This window comes from Lonchura striata, chromosome 18, assembly GCF_046129695.1.
Source record: "Lonchura striata isolate bLonStr1 chromosome 18, bLonStr1.mat, whole genome shotgun sequence".
NCBI lineage: Eukaryota > Metazoa > Chordata > Aves > Passeriformes > Estrildidae > Lonchura > Lonchura striata.
Genome location: NC_134620.1, coordinates 5,963,355 through 5,984,792, shown reverse-complemented (window position 1 = coordinate 5,984,792; position 21,438 = coordinate 5,963,355). Strand labels below are relative to the sequence as shown.

The following is a 21,438-nucleotide window of genomic DNA, read 5'->3' as shown; positions in this document are numbered from 1 at the left end:
ATCACACCTTGTCTTTGCAGAAGGTGAGCTCCAGGCACTATGCACCCACTTATTCCTCTTCAAATCCCCCCTTCTCCTTCCAAGCCGTCGCCTTCCTGTCTCCACTGAACAGCATTTTTCCCTGACCCGGGGTCCGGACAATTGTCCTAATGGTATTTAAAGAAAACAAGGATTAAACATTCATTAATGCTTTTCCCCCTTATTTATACTGTAACATCAGAAAGTTGAGTGCCCCGCTCCCGGAGTGTGTGTCAAGCCTCAATCTAAGGAGAAAAAAAGCTTTTTAAGGGGGATGGCTCCCATGTCCCACGACATCTGAATACTCCTGATGAACAAGAGTGTTCCTGATGAACAAGGAACCAATTTTCGGGGGGAATTAACACTCCCAACACCCCCGAGAAGCGGTACAAAATGAGCAGAAATTGGCCGTGCCCTGTGAAAGGGCATTTCCTTCCTTATCCCGAGGATCAGGAGCGATGCCCCGTCTGTTTTATCCTCCCCCATCTCCCATCTACCTGGAATCATTCCTTCCCGCCGCCGCTTTTCCGAGATCGCTTGTGAGCATTTTAGCTTCCCCTTAAGCCCATGCCATTAAAGAAGCGGCTGAAGCAACAGGTGAGCAGGGGATTTTCAGGGCTAGGAGGTGGCGGCCCGTGGCCCCGCGGGGGCTGCCGGCACCGAGCCGCCCAGGCGCGCATCGACCGCGGGGAAAGATGCTCCGCGCCGCGGAGCCCGGCGCCGGGCCGAGCCCGATGGCTCCCTGGCAAAAATCTCCTGCGGGAAAAAAAAAAAAATAAACCCAAACCTTTCCCCTCTAACCCCAGTTAGAGCAAGGGAAAGGAGCCGCTCCGGGAAGCGCAGCAAGAGCTGCGCAAATGCAGTTTACACCTGCGACACGGAGCTGGTTGTATTCTGCTCCGCTCGGCTTTAATTGGAAATCTTTTCCGTCTGCCCCAACTCCCGAATCATCTGGGTTTAATAAATTTTCGCAATACTCCTGCTGCTCCAGAGAAACGCCGTGGCAGAAGCCAGCTCTGCCCGCGTTTCTGAATCCCAGCAGAACAGTAATTACCGTAGGAGCAAGAGTGGCCTGGGACTTGTTTTTGGTCCAGGGGAAAGGGTGGGGAGACGGAGAGAAACCTGGCCGTGAAACGGGGGCTGTAAAGCTTCGAGATGTATATACACACACATGCATATATGTACAGAAAAGCAAGGAGCAAGTGCAAGATCGAAAGCAGAGCCCGGCTTTGCTGCAGCCACGTGTGCCATTAAAAGCAAATAATTCAAAGTACTTTTAAACTATAAAAACATGGGATCTTTCCCCTTCTATTACTGTTTTTTTTTTTGTTGTTTTTTTTTTTTTTTGCGGGGGGCAGGGGGGGAAGAAGGCTACAGATCCCGTCTCCCCTTCTCAGATGACCTCGAAGGACCGGTTTTTTCACTTTCCCATGTGTGCGCGTTTGCGCTTTCCGGAAATCAATCTGAAGTTTGTTCAAAATACTAAACTAAAATAAAACTGCGCTACAAAACCTCCCACGCCCCAGAGACAGAGAGAAGCCCCTGATTTATTTTTCTGCTTTTTCTTTTTCTTTTTTAAATTATTATTATTTATTTCCATCTTGCCGTGCTCCCCACGGAAATGATCTCCGGGGGGTTTTGCTGGGTCGTGCGTGGATGTGTGAGCGTGTAGAGGAGATTTTGGTGAAGCGCAGTGGGAGCTCCGACGGGCCGGGGGCTGGTGGCGGGGCTGTCAGCACCCCCAAAGCTGGGCCGAGGGGCTGAACTACCGGCTCAGCGCCCTCGGGAAGGTGTCCCCTGGCAGTGGGGACAGTTGGGAAGCAGTGGGGAAGAAGGACAGGAGCTTCTCGGTCCACCACACCCTGTGGAGTGGCGCTCCGAGGGACCCCGCAGCTCCCTGCCCTGCACGTCGGGTGACACTTTCAGGCTGACCAAAGCGGTCAAGTTCTTTCTTTAGAGAAATTTGCCGCTACCCAAAAGTTTCCCAGGGCTGAGCTGGCACATTTCGGCCGCCTTTTGCAGCTCCCGTTTGAAGGGAGGGCGGGTGAAGCCCTTCCCTCGCCCTTCTCAGGCAGATGCCAAGGGTCAAACGCACAGAGGGGCTCCACGAGAGGAAAAAAAAAAAAAACCGTTCCCAGCCTTCCCCTCCCGCCCCGAACCTCCTAACTGGGACATTGAAAAAAAAAAATAAATAAAGCTTTTCCGTCTTTCACTAAAAAAAAAATAATTGGTGGAGTTTGTTAATTTTTTTTAAAGCTGGGGATAATTTAGGATTTATTTCACGCTAGAAGGGAAGAGCGAAATGAAGTTGTTGGGAACACGGTCACGCTGTGGGTGCCCGCGGCTGTGCCCCGAACTCCTCTGCTGCCCAGATGCGCGGGGAACATCCAGGAACATCCACCTTTAGCAGTTTTGAAGTCCTGCAGCCCACGGCGGGAGAGAGCGGTGCCGGTGCGGGGTCCCGCTGCCCGCAGGGACGCGGCTCTGCCCGGCCCGGCCGCTCGGGGCCGGGGGAATTCGCTTGGGCACGTCAGAGGCTCGGGGCTGGCAGGAATTGTCCGCTGCCTCCTCGTCCCTTTCATGTATGCCCTGCCTTGGGGTGTGCGTGTGGGGGTTACAGCTCTTTAATTGAAACCTAGTAAGGAAAATAGTAATGGATACCAGGCTTCGATGGAGAGTACGTGTCCGCGGCTGCATGATGAGTGTTAGTTCAGCAGACTTTAAGAAGCCGATTCTTCTTCCCTGTCATTTCTTTATTGACAGCAGCCCCTATTAGATTTACCATGTCCTTTTGCAACAGCTGGTCCTCCCCCCGCCCGAGGTATCAATCGATGACCGGGTGACTCGGTGGCATCTTGAAGCAAACGGGAGCAAAGTGTGTGTCAGTGGCGGTGCCAGGGGCTCCCACTCCCCTCCTTGACCCGCAGCCCAGCGTCTGCGTGTGCCCGGTGCTGCCGGCCCCGCCCGGGCTCCGGCCCCGCTCCGAGCCCCGCGGGAAGCTGCGCCCGCCCCGCCGGCCCGGGGGCGCGGAGGAGACGCCCGGGGGGCGTGTGGAGATGGGAAAGGCTCCGGTTCTGGGTTGTTAAAGAACACGGCTGATGGTCAAAGCAGATAAAATCGGTTTCTTTGCCGGGTGCTCTCGAGTGCCTTGTTCTACTGGGTCTGCGGGGAGGGGGGGGGGGGGGGGCAATGCCGCGGCTGGAGAGCTGGAGGGCTTCTGCGGGAGGAACCGGCGCTCCTTGGCCCTCTTGTTGTGTTGTGTGTGTGTTTAAATAATTGAATAAACCTATCCACTCATTCTCTCTTTCTCCCTCGCACGCAGAGACACAAAGACAGCATTGAAAAGATAGATCTGTTTGACCATAGGAAAGGACAATTAGCGTGACTTCCTGAGCGGCAAACTGGATGTATGGCTTGGGTATTAAAAAAAAAAGCCTTATCCAAATAGTGAGCTCTATTTACAATTTCTGCTCGGCCAACGATGGTGGAAGTAGAAGGATGGGTGTAGAGAGGGCAAGGGAGCAAACAGGACTTTCATTTTGTTTCTGCCAGCAGCACATTGGTGAGAAGAACAAGACTGGGGGTGGAAAGGGTTGCCAGATCTGTGAGTGCAGAGGGTGTTGGTTTATGGCAAGCAGAAGCTGAATGGTGCAAAAAGGACTCAGAAAAGGTAAAAAGGGATGTGAGCTTGGGAGGGAAAAGGTCCAGCCCCAAACCTTGCTGTGCCCTGACATGCCTTGGTCGGTGAGGCTGGGCCTGGCCCGAGGCAGAGGGGAGAGCTGCAGCAGGCAGCTCTGGGTGCTCCTTTATTTTCTTTTCCAGTCTGGGACACAGTGGAGGCAACTGGAGAATGTCAGAGCAGCTGGGATGGGGATGAGATGAATGCAGGTCTTGTGAGGAGGGGAGGAACTGGGGCAGGGCTGGTGATGTGAGCACCTGGAGCCCCGATGCTTTAGCAGGATCCTGACCAGGCTCTGGGTGCCAGGAGGAGCAGGGGGGTTGGGAGCTGTGAAGGGCTGCTCAGTGCCAGCATGGTGGTGACCCCGTGCTGGGGGACAGCACTGCCCGACCCCACGCTGCCTCACCACACTCAGCGCTGCACTGCTCCCACCAGGCTGGGCCACAAGCAGCCTTCCCCTGAGGATTGCATCCCAGTGAGAGGTGATGGAGGGGAAACCTCTCCAAGTGGTGCTTTCCTCTCTTTTTCCCCCAGTATTACAAGCAATGCTGTCTCTGGGCTTCCCCCAAGTCTGCAAAGCCCTCGGTTGTGTTGGGAAGGGGGCCTGATCGCCCTGGTGGGGGATCTTCTGTTCAGAGAGATGGGAACGGCCCCTTTGATTGCAGTGGGACACGATGGGGCTGAGCCTGCTCAGAGGGAGATATGGGAGACTTAATTCTCAATATTTTTAATGCCTCGCAATGCTTTTTTAAACTCTGGCAGATTATTTTTTTAAGTTTTTGGGCCAGACTTTCCATGAAATCCAATTTGCAATTGGAGGAAGTGTTCTGCCAAAGAGGAAGGCAAAGAACTGCTACAGTGATTCCCCGCTCTCCCCATAGCAGCTTGTATGATTCAAGTGTATAGACGAGCTCCCTAAGGGAGCTGCTCCATTACACTTGTGGCCTGCAGTGCCACTCTGGGATGGATCTGTGTCAACACGGCCCCCATCTCCTGACACCTTTTGTGGCGCTGGGGAAGGGCCTGCCCGGGGCTGGGCACACTTTCCCTCGGAAGAAGCGTGTAATCACCACTCCCCAGATGCCCCCTGTGCTCCAGCCAGTATTTACTGCAAACCTGCCAAAGTAAACCAGCCCGCTGCGTTTTATTTCGGATAAACACAGCGTGGCCACGCTGGGGTGTTGCCTTCTGAAGGGCTGGAGACGGAGCAGAGGTTGCATTGCCGTGGGAAAGGGAGGGAGGAGAGGATAAATCCTGCAGGGTGCAGAGCTGCTGGCAGGCAGGATGGGTCTGGGCCCCTGGGGATGCTTGGAACAGGCAGCACGATAAGGAAATGCATAGATAGGATGCAAAACCCCACTTAGGCTGTGCACGTTGGCCCTGCTCACCATGCACCGAGGCTTGTTCTTTCCTGCAGAGCATCCAGCGCATCGAGGGGGTGTCAGGGACACCTCAGGGGCTGCTGTGGAGCAGGGATTGGCGGTGTGCCCCAGGGCACGAATCCCTCCCGGTGCCACACACCCACAGCATCTCCGCAGAGGCCGTGGAGCACACACAGCCCCTCCACGCACGCACACACGCCTCGGAGCTGCTCCCGCAGGCCTGGGAGAGGACGTGTGGGCCTGAAAGCTGGGCTGCCTTTATTTTCCTCTTGCCTCCTTCCTCCAGCTGGCTCTTCAGGCCACCGGGAGAGAGCCAAAGCCTCTCTCCTCCCACACCTCTAACACATACGCTCGGGGAATGCTCGCTGCAGCGCCGAGCTCTCGTGCAAACGCTAAAAGTTGCTTAGGAGGGTGAAATCCGAGGAAGCGGAGCTCTCCCAGCCGCTCAGCCACCACAGACCCGGGGTCTGGATCCAGCCGGGGAAAACCCATCGAGGTGCTGGCGATGGTGGAGGGAAGAAGAGCTCGGGAGGATGGGAGCCGCTCCCCCCGCCCTGGCCTTTAGCTCTTGTGCTACGAGATTAGAGAGCCCCGGCCTGGCCGCTCTCCGGGGAGACAGCAGAGACCTTTCATGCCTCTTTGAAGAGCCAAGATAGTGTCGGCCTTGGTGCAAGCCCAGGCTGTAGACAGGCCGGGAGGCGCGGGGGCAGCCGGCTATCTCAGCGTGCTATCACCCTGGCTCCCCCCGCCACCAGCCCCATTCCCACCTCCACCCGCTCCCGCTTCACCGTCAGCCACCCTGATCTCTATTTTTTTTTTTTTTTCCCCCTTAGTCCCGTGCCATCCCTTCGCTTTGCCATTCATTTTTGCGGGTCTCCTTGTTTATTTACTTCTGCGTCTCGCTTATTTATTTCAGGCAAAGAGGAGGCTAACAAGTAGCTGGAAGCACTGGCCAATATTTAACTAAGATGGCTGGCCATCAGGTCCCTTTTGTTTGCTTGCAAATTAATCATCCAGCGCGCAGTCGGCGCCAGGGTAGATTTATCACACACAGAAGGGGGAATGAGGCGGCCGAAGGGAGACAAAGACTGTTCGCACCTTCCCGCTTTTGATCTTAGATTAGTGCAGCCTCCCTTCATAATACGAGTCTCCGGGGGGCTTCGTCGGGGAGGTCACTCGGAACTGGCGGAAGTTTGCACGCCATTAGACAGACGCTGGAATTGGAAATCATAAGCGGCAAACATTTTATTTTCCTGCGCGGGCGGGTGCGGAGCGCGGCGCAAGGTGCGGAGGGCGGCAGCGGCTCCGGTTCGTGCCGCGGCGCCGGGGGCGCGCTCCGGCGGGGCGGGCGCGGGGCCGGGGCGCGGCGGGGCCGGGGGCGGCAGCGCTTGTCCCGCGGGAGCCCGCGGGCACCTCCCGGTCCGCCGTGAGAGAGCGGCGGCCCGCTTGGGGTAAATTGCAGCAAACTTCTTGAGGCGTTTGCTGGGGACGCTGATAAAGGGAAGGCAAAGGCTTTGGGGTTCCCACCGCGGCAGGAGCCCGAGAATCGGTTCCCAGCAGAGGTTGGGAAGACTCGCTCTCTTGGTCGATAAGCAGCCGCACAGCGCAGCCGAGCGCTGCGCTGGTAACCAGGCTCCTGGCTTCGTGAAACACATCAGACTTCCCCCCCTCATCCTCTTTGAACGCATTACTCCCGCTTCTTTTCCTCCCTCCTCCTCTTTTCACCCCCACCCCCGACTAAAGGGGAGATATTTTGGTGAATGCAAAGCGATCCTAGACGCTGGTTACTACAGGGACTTCACCAAGCTGGCGCCAAGCGCTCTTAACCATGTGCGTCAAAAATGCAATGTTAGAAGAGCTAATCACTTTAGAGGTTCCGCTCCCATCTGCGCGCAGCCAGCGCCGAGCCCCCGCGCTCCCCCGCTCCGCTCCCGGCGGATTATCCTCCCCTGTTTAAAGCAGGGTGGGGGGCGTCAGGAGATTCTCCCCTCCCTCCCCAGGGCAGGGTAGCGATTCGGCACCTCCCAGCGCTGGGATACCCTGCCTGACACGCGTGGGCGCTCCGTGCCCTGCATGCCCACGACACGCACAGTCACAAGCCCCCTCTCGCTGCCCTGCACTGTCACACACCCCTTCCCAGCAGCACCCACCCCCGAAATTAATACATCTCCTCAGAAACTTCCCAGGAGGATCCTGCCCGGCTCTTCCCTCTCCGTGGGGTCGGATCAGACCCACGCGTGACGCCTTCCCCGGGGGGTGGCTGGCTCCATGCGAGCCCGGGTTAGCCGGAGCTGGGCCCCCCCGCCCGGCGCTGCCCCGGCCCGGGCGCAGGGAAAGCCGCACTTCCCGTCTCCTCCCCGCGCACCTCGTGGAAGAGGAGGGGTGTGGGAGCGTAACCCTGTCGGCGCCGGTGCCAGCCGAGTGGCCTTAATCGGCAACGCCAAAGAAAGAAAGAAAAAAAGGAATAATAAATACATCAAAATCCCATTTTCCAGCGGCCTCCCGCTTCCCTGCGCGCACCCGCCGCGATCAGCGGCCGCCGGGGCCGGGGCCGAGCCAGCGGCGGCCGCCGCCCGCCCGCCGCAGCCTCCAGCGCCCACCACAACAATGATAGCGGCGGCCGGGGCGGCCGGAGCCGAGCTCCGAGCGGGGGGAAGAGCCGCAGAGCCACCCCGAGCTCACCCCCAGATCCGCGGGGGAAGGAAAGCGCCCGGCTGCCGGCCTGGAGGTGTCGTGGAAAGAAAGCAACTTTGCCGGGGAGGGGAGCAGGGCGCGGGGGCAGCGGCAGCGGGGAGACACCCGCCCGGCGGCCGCGGGGATGGGCGGGCGGCGCGGCGGCCTCCCGAGGCGCTCCGGGCCGGGGGGACACAGGGGGACCCAATACGGTACCGGCGGCGTTCGGGGAAGGGGGGCACGCAGCTTCGGACCCCCCCACCGCCGCGCGTGGAGCCCCCCCCGCGGCCGGCGCTCGGGAAGCTCCTACCGGGGAGAGCGGCCGGGCAGCGCCCCGGCTGCCGGGGCGGCGGGAGGCCGGGGCCGGGGGGCGAGGCGGCCCCCAGCACCCCCCTAGAGGCGGGCGCTTCCCTCCTCCCTCCCCGCTCCCTCCCCTCTGATCATGTTGACATATTCACACGGCCCGAAGTACTAGTGATGCTTTGCTGCAGCGTTACAGTTTCCGACACCTTCTTTTTATAACTCGGCGCTGTCCCCCTCCACCCGAGCTGTCAGAACCCCGCCTATGGAGCCTCACAATTGGTCCGAAAGCGTCAAAGAGCCAATCAAGGCGGCTCCAGCTCCCCTGTAACCCACAACACATCCCTACGATCGGGTGCGCGCAGAGCACAGACTCACAGGGAATTCTCAGAGCCGAGAGGCTCCTTCTCCCTCTCTCTTCTCTCTCTTTCTCTTTTCCTCTCTTTCTCCCTCCCCCCTTTTTCTCTTCCTTTCTCTTTCCCTCTCACTTTCTCTCTCTTTTATGGAGACAACAGTATAATTCTGCCAGATTTTTTTTTTTTTGAGGCACAGCGAAAGAGAAAGAGAGGAGAAAAAATAAATTAAAAAAAAAAAAAAAAAAGGAGGAGGGTGAAAGAAAGAAGAGATCCTGATGGAAATCAGGGCACCCTGACCAGCTCCTGCTTGGGGAGTGAGGAAGGCGAGGCGGAAACGAGATTTCCCTACAAGTTTTTGCTGCTGAAGGTTGCTCAGGAGCCTTCCTCGGCGAGGGGGGTGGGTTTGTTTGCTTCTTTCTGCTTTCCCTCCTTCCTCAGCCTCTGCTCTGCAGCCTGAGCGTACGGAGGAAAGGTGGAGGGGTGGGGGGGAGGGGGAAGAGAGCCAGCCACCCAAAAAGAAAACCCAGCTTCGAGCCGTCACTCTCCGCCACGGAAGAAGAGAAAGGGGTTTGGGACTAAGAGAAAAAAAGAAGACGGAAAAAAAAAAAAAAAGGATTTCGGCTTGTCCAGCTCTTCTGCGGCAACAGGAGCAGACAGCGAACCCGGTGGATATTTTTTCTTCTCTTCTTCGGCGTTTCTTTTCCAGCACAAGGACTTCCACTCAGGAAAAAAACGCAAACAGCTAAAAAGCAAAACAAAGCCTCAGAGACCGAACACGAGAAAAAGCAAGACTAATAATGAACAATCCTGTTAATCCGCTGTCCCGAGGGCTGGGGATGTGCCCCGGCTCGGGAAGTTGTAGGTTGTAGAAGTTCTGCCTCTCCCTCATGTACTGTGCTGTTTAGGGCTTGTTTTCCCCAACCCTTTTTTTTTTTTTTTTAATTTTTTTTTTTTGGTGCTTTATTGCTGTTATTGTTATTATCTTAATTTTTGTTCTTCGTGATGTGCTGTTAGAAACCACTCCGGGACTACTCCAGCAGTAGGAAGACCGAGGAGTGGAGTGGATGAATTTACCGATGAGAGATCCAGTAATCCCTGGGACAAGCATGGCTTATCATCCCTTTTTACCGCACCGGGCACCGGACTTTGCCATGAGCGCTGTGCTGGGACATCAGCCTCCCTTCTTCCCGGCTCTGGCTTTGCCTCCCAACGGAGCAGCCGCCCTCTCCCTTCCCGGGGCTCTGGCTAAACCCATCATGGATCAGTTAGTGGGGGCTGCAGAGACTGGCATTCCCTTTTCTTCCCTGGGTCACCAGGCAGCAGCCCATCTGAGGCCTTTAAAAACTCTGGAGCCAGAAGAAGAGGTAGAAGACGATCCGAAAGTGCATCTGGAAGCTAAAGAGCTTTGGGAGCAATTCCACAAAAGAGGCACAGAGATGGTGATTACCAAATCGGGAAGGTAGGTCTGGGTCTGGGGTTCGTGCCTTTGTCCCCCCCCAACCCCGTTCCCCACCCCTCAGTCTCTGCACCCCACCAGGGCAAGGCTCTCTCCCCGGCAGTTTCCTCCGTAAATCTCCTTTCACCTGCAGTTCTGGAAAGCTTTAGGCAGCTGAAGATCCCAGCCCGTCTGGGGCACCAGGCTGCCGGGAAAAGCCCAGGCGCGACCCGGCCCTGCTGAGCATGTGCGTGTGCAGGGGCTGAGAGGGTCCCTTCATGGTTCAGTAGCTTAATGCTTGCTGGAAAAGACTGGGAGCAGGAAGAAAAATAATTTGGGGTTGGCAAAGGGGCTGGCCTGGTTTTCAGCCTCGTTACACGCAGCTTTTCTTCCTTAAGAAAGGGGAATGAAGGAAAAATCCTTTGGAGAGGCGTCTGGGGCAGGAGGGCAGATAGGCTCGGTGTGTCTGTGCTGGGATCTCGGCTGGGTTTGTGCTGGCTGGTTATGTCTGGGAATGGACAGAAAAGCTGACAAAACTCCCCAGCCGTCCTGCAGCCGCTGCTGGAGTGGCAGGGAAGGGTTTGCAGCTCCGCGCTGCCTGTCCCTATATTTATGTAACCTTCACGTGGGAATGAATGAACACACACGGCGCGTCCACGCTCGGCATTTCTGCTTTTTATAGGTTTACCCGTCTGAAATCTCTCTCTATATTCGCTGCTCATTGACATCTGGGCTCTTTTACAACTCTGTCTATTTCTGTGATGATACGTAGGGTGAAAACCTCCTTTGCACCCGGGTGTTTTTCTAAGGGGCTCTCTGAGAAACCTCCCAAACTCTCCACATGTGACTTGCCAGGAGAATTACTCGAGGAAGCCACTCCTGAAAAGTCTTCTTAGATGGCCTTCAGCTGCCTTGCTGGAGCTTCGCCTATTTGCAAAGCACCAGTTGCAGGCTACAGGCTCAGGGGAAAAAAAAAAAATAAATAGAAGCCTTAAAAGCACCAAGGAGAAAAAAAAAAAAAAATTCTCCTCGCCCGTTTTACTGCTTTCCCGAAGTTTTTTCTGTTAATTGTGGTCAAAAGTTTTTGCGTGAAAGCCTCGGCCAGTATTAAAAGCTCTTACATGTTGCAAAGTCATGTGTTTCCTTTTAAGTTGAGATTTGCTGAATGCCAACCACTCGATATAATAAACAGCAAATTTGTGGTATCCTGTTGCAGTTTGGAGCCGGACCTGGAGCGGGGTTTGCAGAGAACCCTCGGCACACGGGGGGATCCCCAGGTGGCCGCAGCACGGGGAGAGCCCCGGCAGCTCTCGCTGGGCGTTTTTTATTCTCGTCTGCGAAGTGTAAAACTCCTCACTTTATCGGGAGGTTGGGTCGTAATAGTTCAGACGTTTTATTTTATCGGGGTGCGATCAGCTCCCATTTCTTTGTTTAGCAGGCAAAAAGGAAACTAATGAGAGATCAGAGAGCCCCAAATGGGCCTTTGCTGTTTAGGAATGGCAGAGAGAGGTAGGCGTCTGCTGATTTCTAGGGAATGCGTACATTTCCCATCCAGGGACCATTTTCTCCTGCAACTTTTAAGCATTTGAGAAACCTTTTCACTGGGGGCAGGAGTGGGGGGAGGAGAGGAAACCTTTTTGCTGGACACACACTCACTCTGCTGCTTTTGAGAACTGAAGAAGTTGCTTGGTAGACACGCTACCAAAATTCAGAAGCTTGTTTAAACGCTGTAATTAATTACATTTTATTTTTCTCTTGTCTTTTCTTCCCCCCACTTCCTCCCTCCCACCTCTGCCCATAGGAGAATGTTTCCTCCATTTAAAGTGAGATGCACTGGACTGGATAAAAAGGCCAAGTACATCTTATTGATGGATATTGTGGCGGCTGATGATTGTAGGTACAAATTCCATAATTCCCGGTGGATGGTAGCCGGCAAGGCTGACCCTGAAATGCCAAAGAGAATGTACATCCACCCGGACAGCCCGGCCACCGGCGAACAATGGATGTCCAAAGTCGTCACCTTTCACAAGCTGAAGCTCACTAATAACATCTCTGACAAGCACGGATTTGTGAGTGCCTTTTACACCTTCCTTTGCCCCCCTTTTCCCCTCCCTCGCCACCCGGCCGGAGCGGGGGTCCCGGGGGGGTGTGCCCGGAGCACGGCGGCTGCTCGGCCGGGCTGGTCCCGCTGGCAGCTCCGGCAGGCGGCCAAAATGCGAGGAAAACGGGGAAAAACATCTCCCCACGCAGCCGGGGACGGGCATCTGCCCGGTTTATAACAGTCCTTGATTTTTCCTCCTGCTGGGGTCAGGATTAAAGCCTGGAGTTTGCTCTGTAACCTCCCCGTGCCATGCAGCGTTAACTTTAGGGATACATTTCCAGCGCAGAGCAACTCGGTATTTCTCAGAGTTGCGGTGACTTTATATATCTATATATATTTTTAATAAAGTCGATCACACTTTCTAAGCGTAGGAAAACGATATGCATATGTGTATAAAGGGCTTAAAGGCCTAAGTACGCAAACGTTTAAATCTATATTAATCTGGATAATGTAAAGCAAGCCGGAGTGAAAATAAACAGGGACTAAAAGCAGAGGTCAAGTTGCCCATTCATGTCTATCCACTCCTTTACATTTACCGGGTGTGCAGAGATAAAAACTTACCCTGAGAGTGAAATCAAACAAACCTGCTGATAAGTGCTCTGTCTATCCTGGCCATTTCTTTCTATTCCTGGGAAAGCCTCCGCCTCGGAGCCGGGGCTTGCTGCTGGTGGCCGCGGCCGGGGGATCTCTAATGTGCCGAAGATTGCATTTGCTGCTGTGATTTGATTAGACGATACATTTTTGCCGTTCGCAGAAGGCCTTAAGTGAATTGGGGCACGCAATTAGACCGAGCCGAGGCTCTCGTGGTGGTGTTGCAACTGTAGCTGCTGCTCCTGCCTGACTCGATTTTATTTTTGTTTTACACTTTGAAATCAAAAGGCATTGCTGCCGGAGCCCAAACAGCTGCTCCCCCTCTCCGAGCGGAGCTCTGAGGGGATTTCCCCCTCTCTCCTCTCCTTTGAGAGGTCCAGCCTGAGCCGAGCCCCGGCGAGCTGGAGCTGTCAGGACTTTTAGTTGGATGCTGCGAGGCATGTGCGTGTGTTTGGAGTGTGCTTGGCGGGGAGGAGGAGTGAGGGGAGGAAGGAGAGGGAAGGCAAATGAGGAGGAGAAAGTGCCGATGGCTGGGGGAAATGCTGCTCCTGCTGACCGTCTTCTTTCCCCCCTCCTGCCCTCTCTGCTGCCGGCCGCTGCCCCCCCCCCCCAGACCATTTTAAACTCCATGCACAAGTACCAGCCCCGGTTCCACATCGTCCGAGCCAACGATATCCTCAAGCTTCCTTACAGCACGTTCAGGACCTACGTTTTCCCGGAGACTGAATTCATCGCAGTGACCGCATACCAGAATGATAAGGTAAGGAGATTAAGAGAGGATTTGTTTTACGTGTTTTGGCTTTTAAGAGAACTTTTACCCTGCATTGTTCCCTTAAAACTCACGAAGCCCATCTTGCTCTTCTCTCTCTGCCCTCCTTTATCTTTCCCCCCAAAACCTCCTTGATCCAACTTCGGGAAGGCGCTGGAGGAGGGGGTCGAGCACTCTCCTAATACCGACCTCGGGGAAGGCAATTAAAAGGAGGGAGGACTGAGGGTGAGGGGGAGAATGTTTAGGGGTTTTCTACCGGGTTTTTTTTCCCCAGTATATCTTCCCAGTATGAGGAAAGGGATGGGGTGGAGTTTGCTGCTCTTAGTGTGGATTTAATCTGAGATGCATCAGGGAAAAGAAAGTAATAAAAAAGGCTCGGCTCCGTGTGTCGAAAGACAGAGTGGGGAGAGCAGCGGGGCTGAGATTTTGTAATTCTTCCTGGCCTTTGTGCTGTTTTAGCTCCTTTAACAGCAATTGGCAATAAGGTTGGAGCGCACGTCTGGTTCCTATTATTATAATATTATGATATTTTTTTTTGTATCCTGCAGTGTTTTATTATTTTTTGTGGTGCAGAAATATGCTCTGGTCAGAGAGGGGTATCTCGCTTGAATTTAGCTGGAAGGGCTGGAAAAGCCCATGTAAGAAAGTTGTGCAGCACTGCAAACGCTGCCTTTCCACTGCTGCTGGTTTATTGTCGCTTGCGATGAAGGTGGTATATTTGGGAGAGTGGCAAACGGCGAATTTACGATTATTAAGTCAAGTGGAAGGAAGCGAAGGAGCCAAAAAGGGGGCTTTGATTTTTTTGTTGTCTGTGAATTGCAGCTTTGCGTTCGCGTGGGTTGAGCGCAGAGGCTCTGGATGCGCAGCGCCCGCTCGCTGCAGCTCCCCTGTGCCCCTCTCTGCCCCTCACATCCTTCACCGTAAAAAATTCGGGGGTGAAAAGGGGGGCTCTGTACCCTTCTGCCCTCCGTTCCCAAAAAACCGCTTCCCTCTCGGGGCTCGGGCTATTTTCCTCTCTCTCTGCAGCCGGGCACTTGGGAGGAAACTGAAAGAAAATGAGTGTACAGAGAGTAGACTTTGCTTTGGGACTTATCAGCAGGGCTGGCCGCCCGGGTCTATCAGCTGGGGGCGGCTCGGCTGAAGGACACAAATGAGCATATTTGTGTGATTGCCATGAAATCGGCTGCGAAGCGGCGTGCGGAAGCGGCGGGGAGCCCTGGGCTGGGCGCGGGGGGAGCAGAAGGCACGGCCGGGAGCACCTGGATTGAAAGTCCCGCTGCTTTTAGCAGTGGGGTTTTCCTGCTCCCGTCTGTGCGGCGGGTGGGTCACTCCGGAGCCGAGCCCGGTCCTGCCCGCACTCGGGCGCAGGCGGGGTTTGCTTTTCGGGGTCATCCTCTGCTCCTAAACTGGGGGGTGGCTGTGCTTCCAGCCCGGCCCGAGAGCGGGAATGGAGGCGGCGTTCCCGTTGCCACCGCTCGCATCCCGTCCCAGCGGGGTGAGCCCCGGCCGGGCTGTGAATTCGGCTCCGTGCATCGTACGCGCCGGCACCCGGCACTTGCGGGATGCCCCGCACCCCTCATCCCTCCCAACAGTCATTCCCTGAAGCCCGAGGATACCCAAACCGAAAAACTTCCACACACACCCCCCAAAAAAATATGAACTGGCTCCTGGCACCCCTGGTGCCCCAACACACATGGAGCATAATGCGATTATATAAAGTATTTTATTATAGCAAGGGGGTGGGTATGATTCCTTTGCGGTTTAATTATGGTATTTAAAGAGTTTTAAGCACAGGCATAACTTGCATGGATCTCATTGCACAGCTCAATTAATTCCGATGTGGCAGCAACACGGGGCTCTTTCATTGCCACCACGGTCCAGGTCACCGGCCAGCCCGGCGGGGGACTGGGGGCAAGCTGCCTCCAAACAGCTCAGGAGAAACACATGGATTCACCCAAAAACCAGGGACCTTTGCCCCCTGCCCAGTCCTACTCCTGCCAGCACTAGGGGAACCGGGAAGAGTAGGGTTTGCTGTTATTTTATAATACAAAAATCTCCTTATTCTGCCCCAACCCCCAGCTATTTCTTTTTTCTCTCTATCCTATAGATCACGCAATTAAAAATTGACAACAATCCCTTTGCCAAAGGTTTTCGGGACACCGGGAATGGAAGAAGGGAAAAGAGGTGAGGTCTGGCTTGATTCTTTACAGGCTCCTCATTTGGTTTTCATGTGTTAAGCTCAGAACATGAGCAAGAGGTCAAAATCACCTTGCCTTGCCTCCAAACCACACTTCCCCTCGCCAAAATCCATAAGGATCTTGGCGTTAATAGCGTCAAACGGATTGCATGGGAATTCTTTCCTGCTTTCCACGTTTAGTTTTCACGTCACAGGGGATGACTGGCCAAAGGGAGTGCGGTACATGAACCGAATATTGCTAGAAAAAAAAACTTTCCCTTACTAATTTGAGAGGGAATATTACAGTGTAGTTTGGATCTGGGGCTGGAGAAGAGGGACAAGTGAGGGCTGAGCACTGCGTGAATCTCCTCTGGCATTTTTCTGGGGATTGTCTGGAAAAGAGTAAAATGGAGGAGAAACATAGAAATAAACACAGAAATGGAGGTGAAACAGAGATATGGAGGAGAAGCACAGAAATAAACTGTTTGGACAGAGGTATCTCATGAATATGGAAATAATTAATGATAGAAGATTCTTTATTTTTTCCAAAAGCAGCAGGACAGAGTTTGTGGCCCAGGTAGGCAGACAGAACTCGTTATAATGGGACTCAAGACTTTTATTTTTAATATAAGAAGAAAATATCTGCAGAAAAAAGGGTCAATTTTTATTCCTCTAATGGGGGATATGTCTGTTCTGTTGAGATACAGGAGACAGGATATTTTAGCCATTTGCACAGGGGTTTAGATAATGAATAAATAGATCTGTTTCTCCTTTTTCAAGCAAACAACAAAATAAAAAAGTGGGGAGAACGTGGTGTAAACCAAGAAGCCTCTCTCCCTGCCCAGCACACACACAAACATGCACACGCCAGCTCCTCTTGTCCATCAGTGTGAAAATAAAGCCAGTGCTGGAGCCACAGGACGGAAATGATTTCTAATTTCTCTAAATATAAATAGATTTTTTACTCCGGGTTAATTGTTGGTGAAAAGATTACATAAAGTGCCTAACAAAATAACCACTTCCTAGCAATCTTAGCAACCATTAAGATGGCTCATATCTCTGGAACATCCTTGCCTTTTAAAAGCTAATCTCCAGGGAATGCTTCCCTCTCCCCTCCGCCCCTTGTCTTTAATATCAGCCCTCGCTGAGGAGCTGCTCACGCTTCCAAGAAATCTCCTCTCATTAGCAGCCAAGCCCTGCCTGCCAAAACGCTCTCCTCCTCCTCGAGGGGACCGTGGCTCTGAATTCCCCTGTGCTCCTCGGGCCCCAGTGGCAGCTGCAGGAGGGGCTGGGCGCAGGGGGTCCCGGGGGCACCGGGGCCCTCGCCCAGCGGGGTCTGTGCCTGCAGGAAGCAGCTGACCCTGCAGTCCATGCGGGTGTACGACGAGAGGCAGAAGAAGGAGAACCCCACCTCGGACGAGTCGTCCAATGAGCAGACGGCCTTCAAGTGCTTTGCCCAGTCCTCCTGTCCTGCCGTGCCTGCCGTGGGCACCTCCAGCCTCAAAGGTGAGAGCTGTGGCCCCTGGTCTCCTCTGGGAGAGCCTGGGTGCCCGCTCTGTGGTGGCAGATTCTGGCCTGTACCACTGCCCTCTGGCACTGGCCTGTTTTCCTCCCTTCTTTCTTTCCCTCTTGCCTTCCTTCCTACCTCTACCCTTCTTTTCTCTTTTTGTCTCTTTGCTCTCTTCTCTCTATTCTTTCTCTCTTCAGTTTTTCTGCCCTCTCTTTCCTTCGTTCCCTCACTCTTCTTCTTCTTTCCTTTCTGTCTTTTCCTCTCCTCCCTTCTCCCCTCTCACTCTCCTCTCTCTGCCTTCCTCACTCTTCCTCTCCTTCTCCTTTCCCCCCCCCCCGGCCTCCCTCTCCCCTTGCTGCACATTCATCCCTCCCCTCCTTGGTTCAGAAAGGAGCCAGCTCCGAGTCAAGGGAGCAAAGACAGACCACGGGGCAAAAGTTCAAAACTGGAGTCACTCCATTAATATCCCTCACTGCCTCTGTTACCAGAGGAAGGATCTTTCCCCTGGATACAGTCGCGAACTTTGTTATAGAAAAGTCACCCTGGGTTTCTCCGTGCGGGGCTGGGAGCTGTCTGCAGCTCTCTCCTATGTATTAATGCATCCCGGGGCGGGGGGGGCAGGGGGAGGAGGAAACAGCCTCTTTTTTGTAGTTGCTTTACTCGTTTTTTTTAAAGGCCTGCCGAGCTGAGGGGAGGGGAGCTGGGAGGGGACCCGAAAAGCAAAGCAGAGCTTCGCACCTGGGGCGCTGAAATTAGGAGATGAAGTGCAGAGGAATCCAGCAAAGCCGTGCATGTGTTTGGGGAGAAGGGGGGCCCAGGGGGTGATGAAGATGGCTGCGAGGTGTCTCTGTGTGCGTTTGCAAAGTTCACCCATTGAAAGGGATGAAAACTTTGGAAAACTTCGTAGGGGACACGTCCCCAAGGCCCTTCAGCCCTGCCCCGAGGTTGCTGCCGTCCCGTTCCAGGGCAGGGGGGTCCCTGGGGGCTCCGGCAGCCCCGGGGAGCGGAGCCGCTGGCCCCGGGCCCGCCCGGCTGGGGGGTCGCTGCTCTGGGCCGCTGCTTTGTTTCGCAGCCAATTTCGCTGCGTTGTGTAAAACTCGGGCTGGCTTGGACGGGGCGGGCGGTGGGAGCCGGGGGCTGTATTTATTTATACAATAATAAAAAAAGGGAAGTATTTCCATACAAACCTCTGGCCGATCAGGAAGCGTCTCTGCCCCCTCTCCCAGCCCGGTGGGGATTTCGGGATGTGCAATGCCGGATCCCAGCCCCGGGCCCCCTTTGTCTTGCAGATCTCTGCCCCAGCGAGGGAGACAGCGATGCAGACAGCAAAGACGATCCCTTGCTAGAAGGAAACGAGTCGGGCAAAATCAGCACGACCACCGCCGCCACCCCAGCGCCGGCCAGCTCTGCTGCCACGGCGGGGGACGACCCCCGGGACAAGGGCGGCAGCCCCTCCAAAAGCCACTTCTTCCCCGGGGACTCGGCAGGGAGCCGGAGCCGAGAGAGGACTGAGAAAGCCCCTCCGGACTCCCGGCACAGCCCGGCTACCATCTCTTCCAGCACCCGGGGGGGAAGCCTGAGCGGCGAGGAACTGAAAAGCCCCCTCAGGGATGGCCCCAAAGTAGATGAGAACCGACTGCTGGGGAAAGAGCCCTTCACCCCCCTGACGGTCCAAACCGACAGCACGGCCCACCTGAGCCAGGGACACTTGCAGAACCTCGGCTTTCCCCCTGCCCTGGCCGGCCAGCAGTTCTTCAACCCGCTGGGGAACGGGCACCCGCTGCTGCTGCACCCCGGCCAGTTCGCCATGGGGGGAGCCTTCTCCGGCATGGCCGCGGGCATGGGGCCCCTCCTCGCCACCGTCTCCGGGGCGTCCGCCGGGGTGTCGGGACTGGACAACACGGTCATGGCCACGGCGGCGGCCCAGGGACTCTCGGGAGCATCGGCGGCTGCTTTGCCTTTCCATCTGCAGCAGCACGTCCTGGCTTCACAGGTACCGCGTTCCCCCCGCGCCGCCCCTCCGGGCCGGGGCTCCGCGCCTGGGGACGGGGGCGGGCAGCGGGAAGCTCCTTTAAACTCCCCGCTTCCATGTCCCCCCACTGCCCCTCTCCGGGGCCGGTCACAGGGCTTGCCGGCAAGTCGGAGGAGGGAAAGCTGTGGGCGGGGAGGGTGGCCCAGCGCCATGTCCCCGAGCTCTCCGTCCCTCCCCGCTGTCCTGCAGAGCCCCGCAGCCCCGATCGCCACCGGGACAGGGCCAGGCGCGTCCCGGCCTGCGGAGCGGAGCCGCTGGCGGGGGGATGTGCCCGGGGCTGCCCTGCGGAGCGGGAGGGGGGCTGGACCTGCGGGTAAAGGGCGCTTGTCGCAGCGCAAGAGAATCCCCGGTGACGGGGGAGAGCGGGGGAGAGACCCCCACGGCCATTCGGCCCCCGATGGGCCCGGCGGGAGCGGGGCCGTGCGGGGCAGAGCCCGGGCTGGGTGTGCCCACGCGTTTTTGGCCGGGGCAGCGGGAGGACGGCTCTCCCCTCTCCATCCCGCTGCGGCCGCGTGCGCGGGGCAGCGCCTGGCGCGGGGCAGCCGTGCGGGCCGGTAACCCTTTCCTGTCTCTCCTCCCCTCCCGCAGGGCCTGGCCATGTCTCCCTTCGGCAGCCTTTTCCCCTACCCCTACACCTACATGGCGGCGGCCGCCGCCGCCTCCAGCGCCGCTTCCAGCTCGGTGCACCGGCACCCGTTCCTGAGCGCCGTGCGGCCGCGGCTCCGCTACAGCCCCTACCCGCTGCCCGTGCCCCTGTCGGACGGCAGCAGCCTCCTCACCACCGCCCTGCCCGGCCTGGCCGCCGGCTCCGCAGAGGGCAAGGCGGGCGGGCTGAGCGGCAGCCCCGGCTCCGTGCCCCTGGACTCCGCCTCGGACCTCACCAGCCGCTCCTCCACGCTCTCGTCCGGCTCCGTGTCGCTGTCCCCCAAGCTGGGCGCGGACAAGGAGGCGGCCACCAGCGAACTGCAGAACATCCAGCGCCTGGTCAGTGGGCTCGACCCCAAGCAGGACAGATCCCGCAGCGGCTCCCCGTAACCCCGGCCTCCGGGAGCTCATTTCAAATCGGTCTCGCAGTGCACTTTGTTTGAAAGAAACCACATCCTCCACCCCGCGAGTGTTTTTTTTAATCCCCTTCTTTATTTTGTTTTTATTTTTTTCTCCCCCCCCCCCCATATTTTTTTTTTTAACATATAAAATCCCGCGGCATTGTGTGCGTGCTTAGCAACAAAAAGGTATCTGGAGGAGCAGGGAAAAAGGGTCGGGGATGGGGGAGCGCTGGGTCAGAGCCTCCTCACAGGGATCGAGTGGGGTTTGTGGCATCCTCCTTTTATTTTCTTTCTAACCAGTGTAAAAAAAAAATAAAGTCCAAAACCAAAACACACCAGGAAAAAAAAAAAAAAAAGAAAAAAAAAAGACCTAAAAGAAAAAATAAACCAAAAAAAAAATCAAACAAACTTACGAATAAAAATTAAGTAAGAGAAGTGATTTTTTTTTCTCTCTGAAAGAAAGGCGTGTAAGTAACTCACGTATTGGTTCTTCAACAGTTGTTTCCTGGGCGGGTTGTTAACCACAACCCCCTCAGTCGATATTAAGGGAAGCTGTGTGTTTAAAATATTATTGTGATGTCTGAGAGCCAGTTGGTGGCTTTTTTTTTTTTTTTTTTTGCATGTTCCAGAGTAGTCTGCTTTTTTTTTTTTTTTTGAGGGGGGGTGGTGGTATTTTTTTATTTCAGTGGGGTTTTGATGTTTATTTTCAATGCTCGTTTCAAATCCCAGGGAAAAATTATTATTAATAATAAAAACGAAAATAAGACCTTTGTCCCTCTACCTTAAACATCCTCCCTTGTAGCAACAAAAATAAGACATGTAGTTGGAAAGAAAAAAAGTGAATTTATTTTATCTAAAAACCTCTGTAGCTCGACTGTAGATTTATCACAGCTTTCCCTCTTTAATTGTATATGCAATAACAAGGTTTAACATACTGAGAAGAAGAAAAGAGTGGACACTATTATTAAAACAAAGTATTTATGTAATTATTTGATAACTCTTGTAAATACGTGGAATATGAATACTCAAAATTAAACTTTAATTTATTGACATTGTACATATCTCTGTAAATACGACTGCAGCGGTCTTCTTTTTTTTTCCTTCTGTTTTTATTTTTAGTCGTTTTCATTTCAAGTTGGTAATTCCTTTAAACATAGATCCCGACCCAGAGGAGAAATTCCCCCATTTGTGAGGGCTCAGTTTTTAAATCAGAGCTCAGCCCAGGAAAACCTCATCCTTTGGTCAAGGAGCCAATGCAAAAGGCAAAACAGAAAGAAACCAAATTATTCAAAGACCTTAAAAAAATTCAAAGAGAGAAAAAGACGAAGCAGTGTGCCATGGTAGCTTTTAATCCTCGATTTCTTCAGCGT

The 21,438-nt window shown here is 54.8% G+C and overlaps 1 protein-coding gene across 1 annotated transcript; it reads left to right on the top strand.

Moving 5' to 3' along the window:
• The first annotated feature begins 8,394 nt into the window (after positions 1–8,394).
• Positions 8,395–20,411, top strand: TBX3 (T-box transcription factor 3). Its single transcript, XM_077787158.1, has 8 exons — positions 8,395–8,805; positions 9,423–9,867; positions 11,645–11,912; positions 13,149–13,295; positions 15,412–15,488; positions 16,829–16,986; positions 18,280–18,983; positions 19,611–20,411. Exons 2-8 carry the CDS (start codon positions 9,473–9,475, stop codon positions 20,055–20,057), a joined length of 2,196 nt encoding a protein of 731 aa, XP_077643284.1. The 5' UTR covers positions 8,395–8,805; positions 9,423–9,472; the 3' UTR covers positions 20,058–20,411.
• Positions 20,412–21,438: the final 1,027 nt, after the last annotated feature.

Bases quoted from the DNA above. Each gene is read 5' to 3' on its own strand.
- TBX3 (XM_077787158.1), top strand. From the start codon at position 9,473: ATGAATTTACCGATGAGAGATCCAGTAATCCCTGGGACAAGCATGGCT. The intron at 9,868-11,644 runs GTAGGTCTGGGT...CTCTGCCCATAG, and splicing joins GTGATTACCAAATCGGGAAG to GAGAATGTTTCCTCCATTTA. The intron at 13,296-15,411 runs GTAAGGAGATTA...TCTATCCTATAG, and splicing joins CCGCATACCAGAATGATAAG to ATCACGCAATTAAAAATTGA.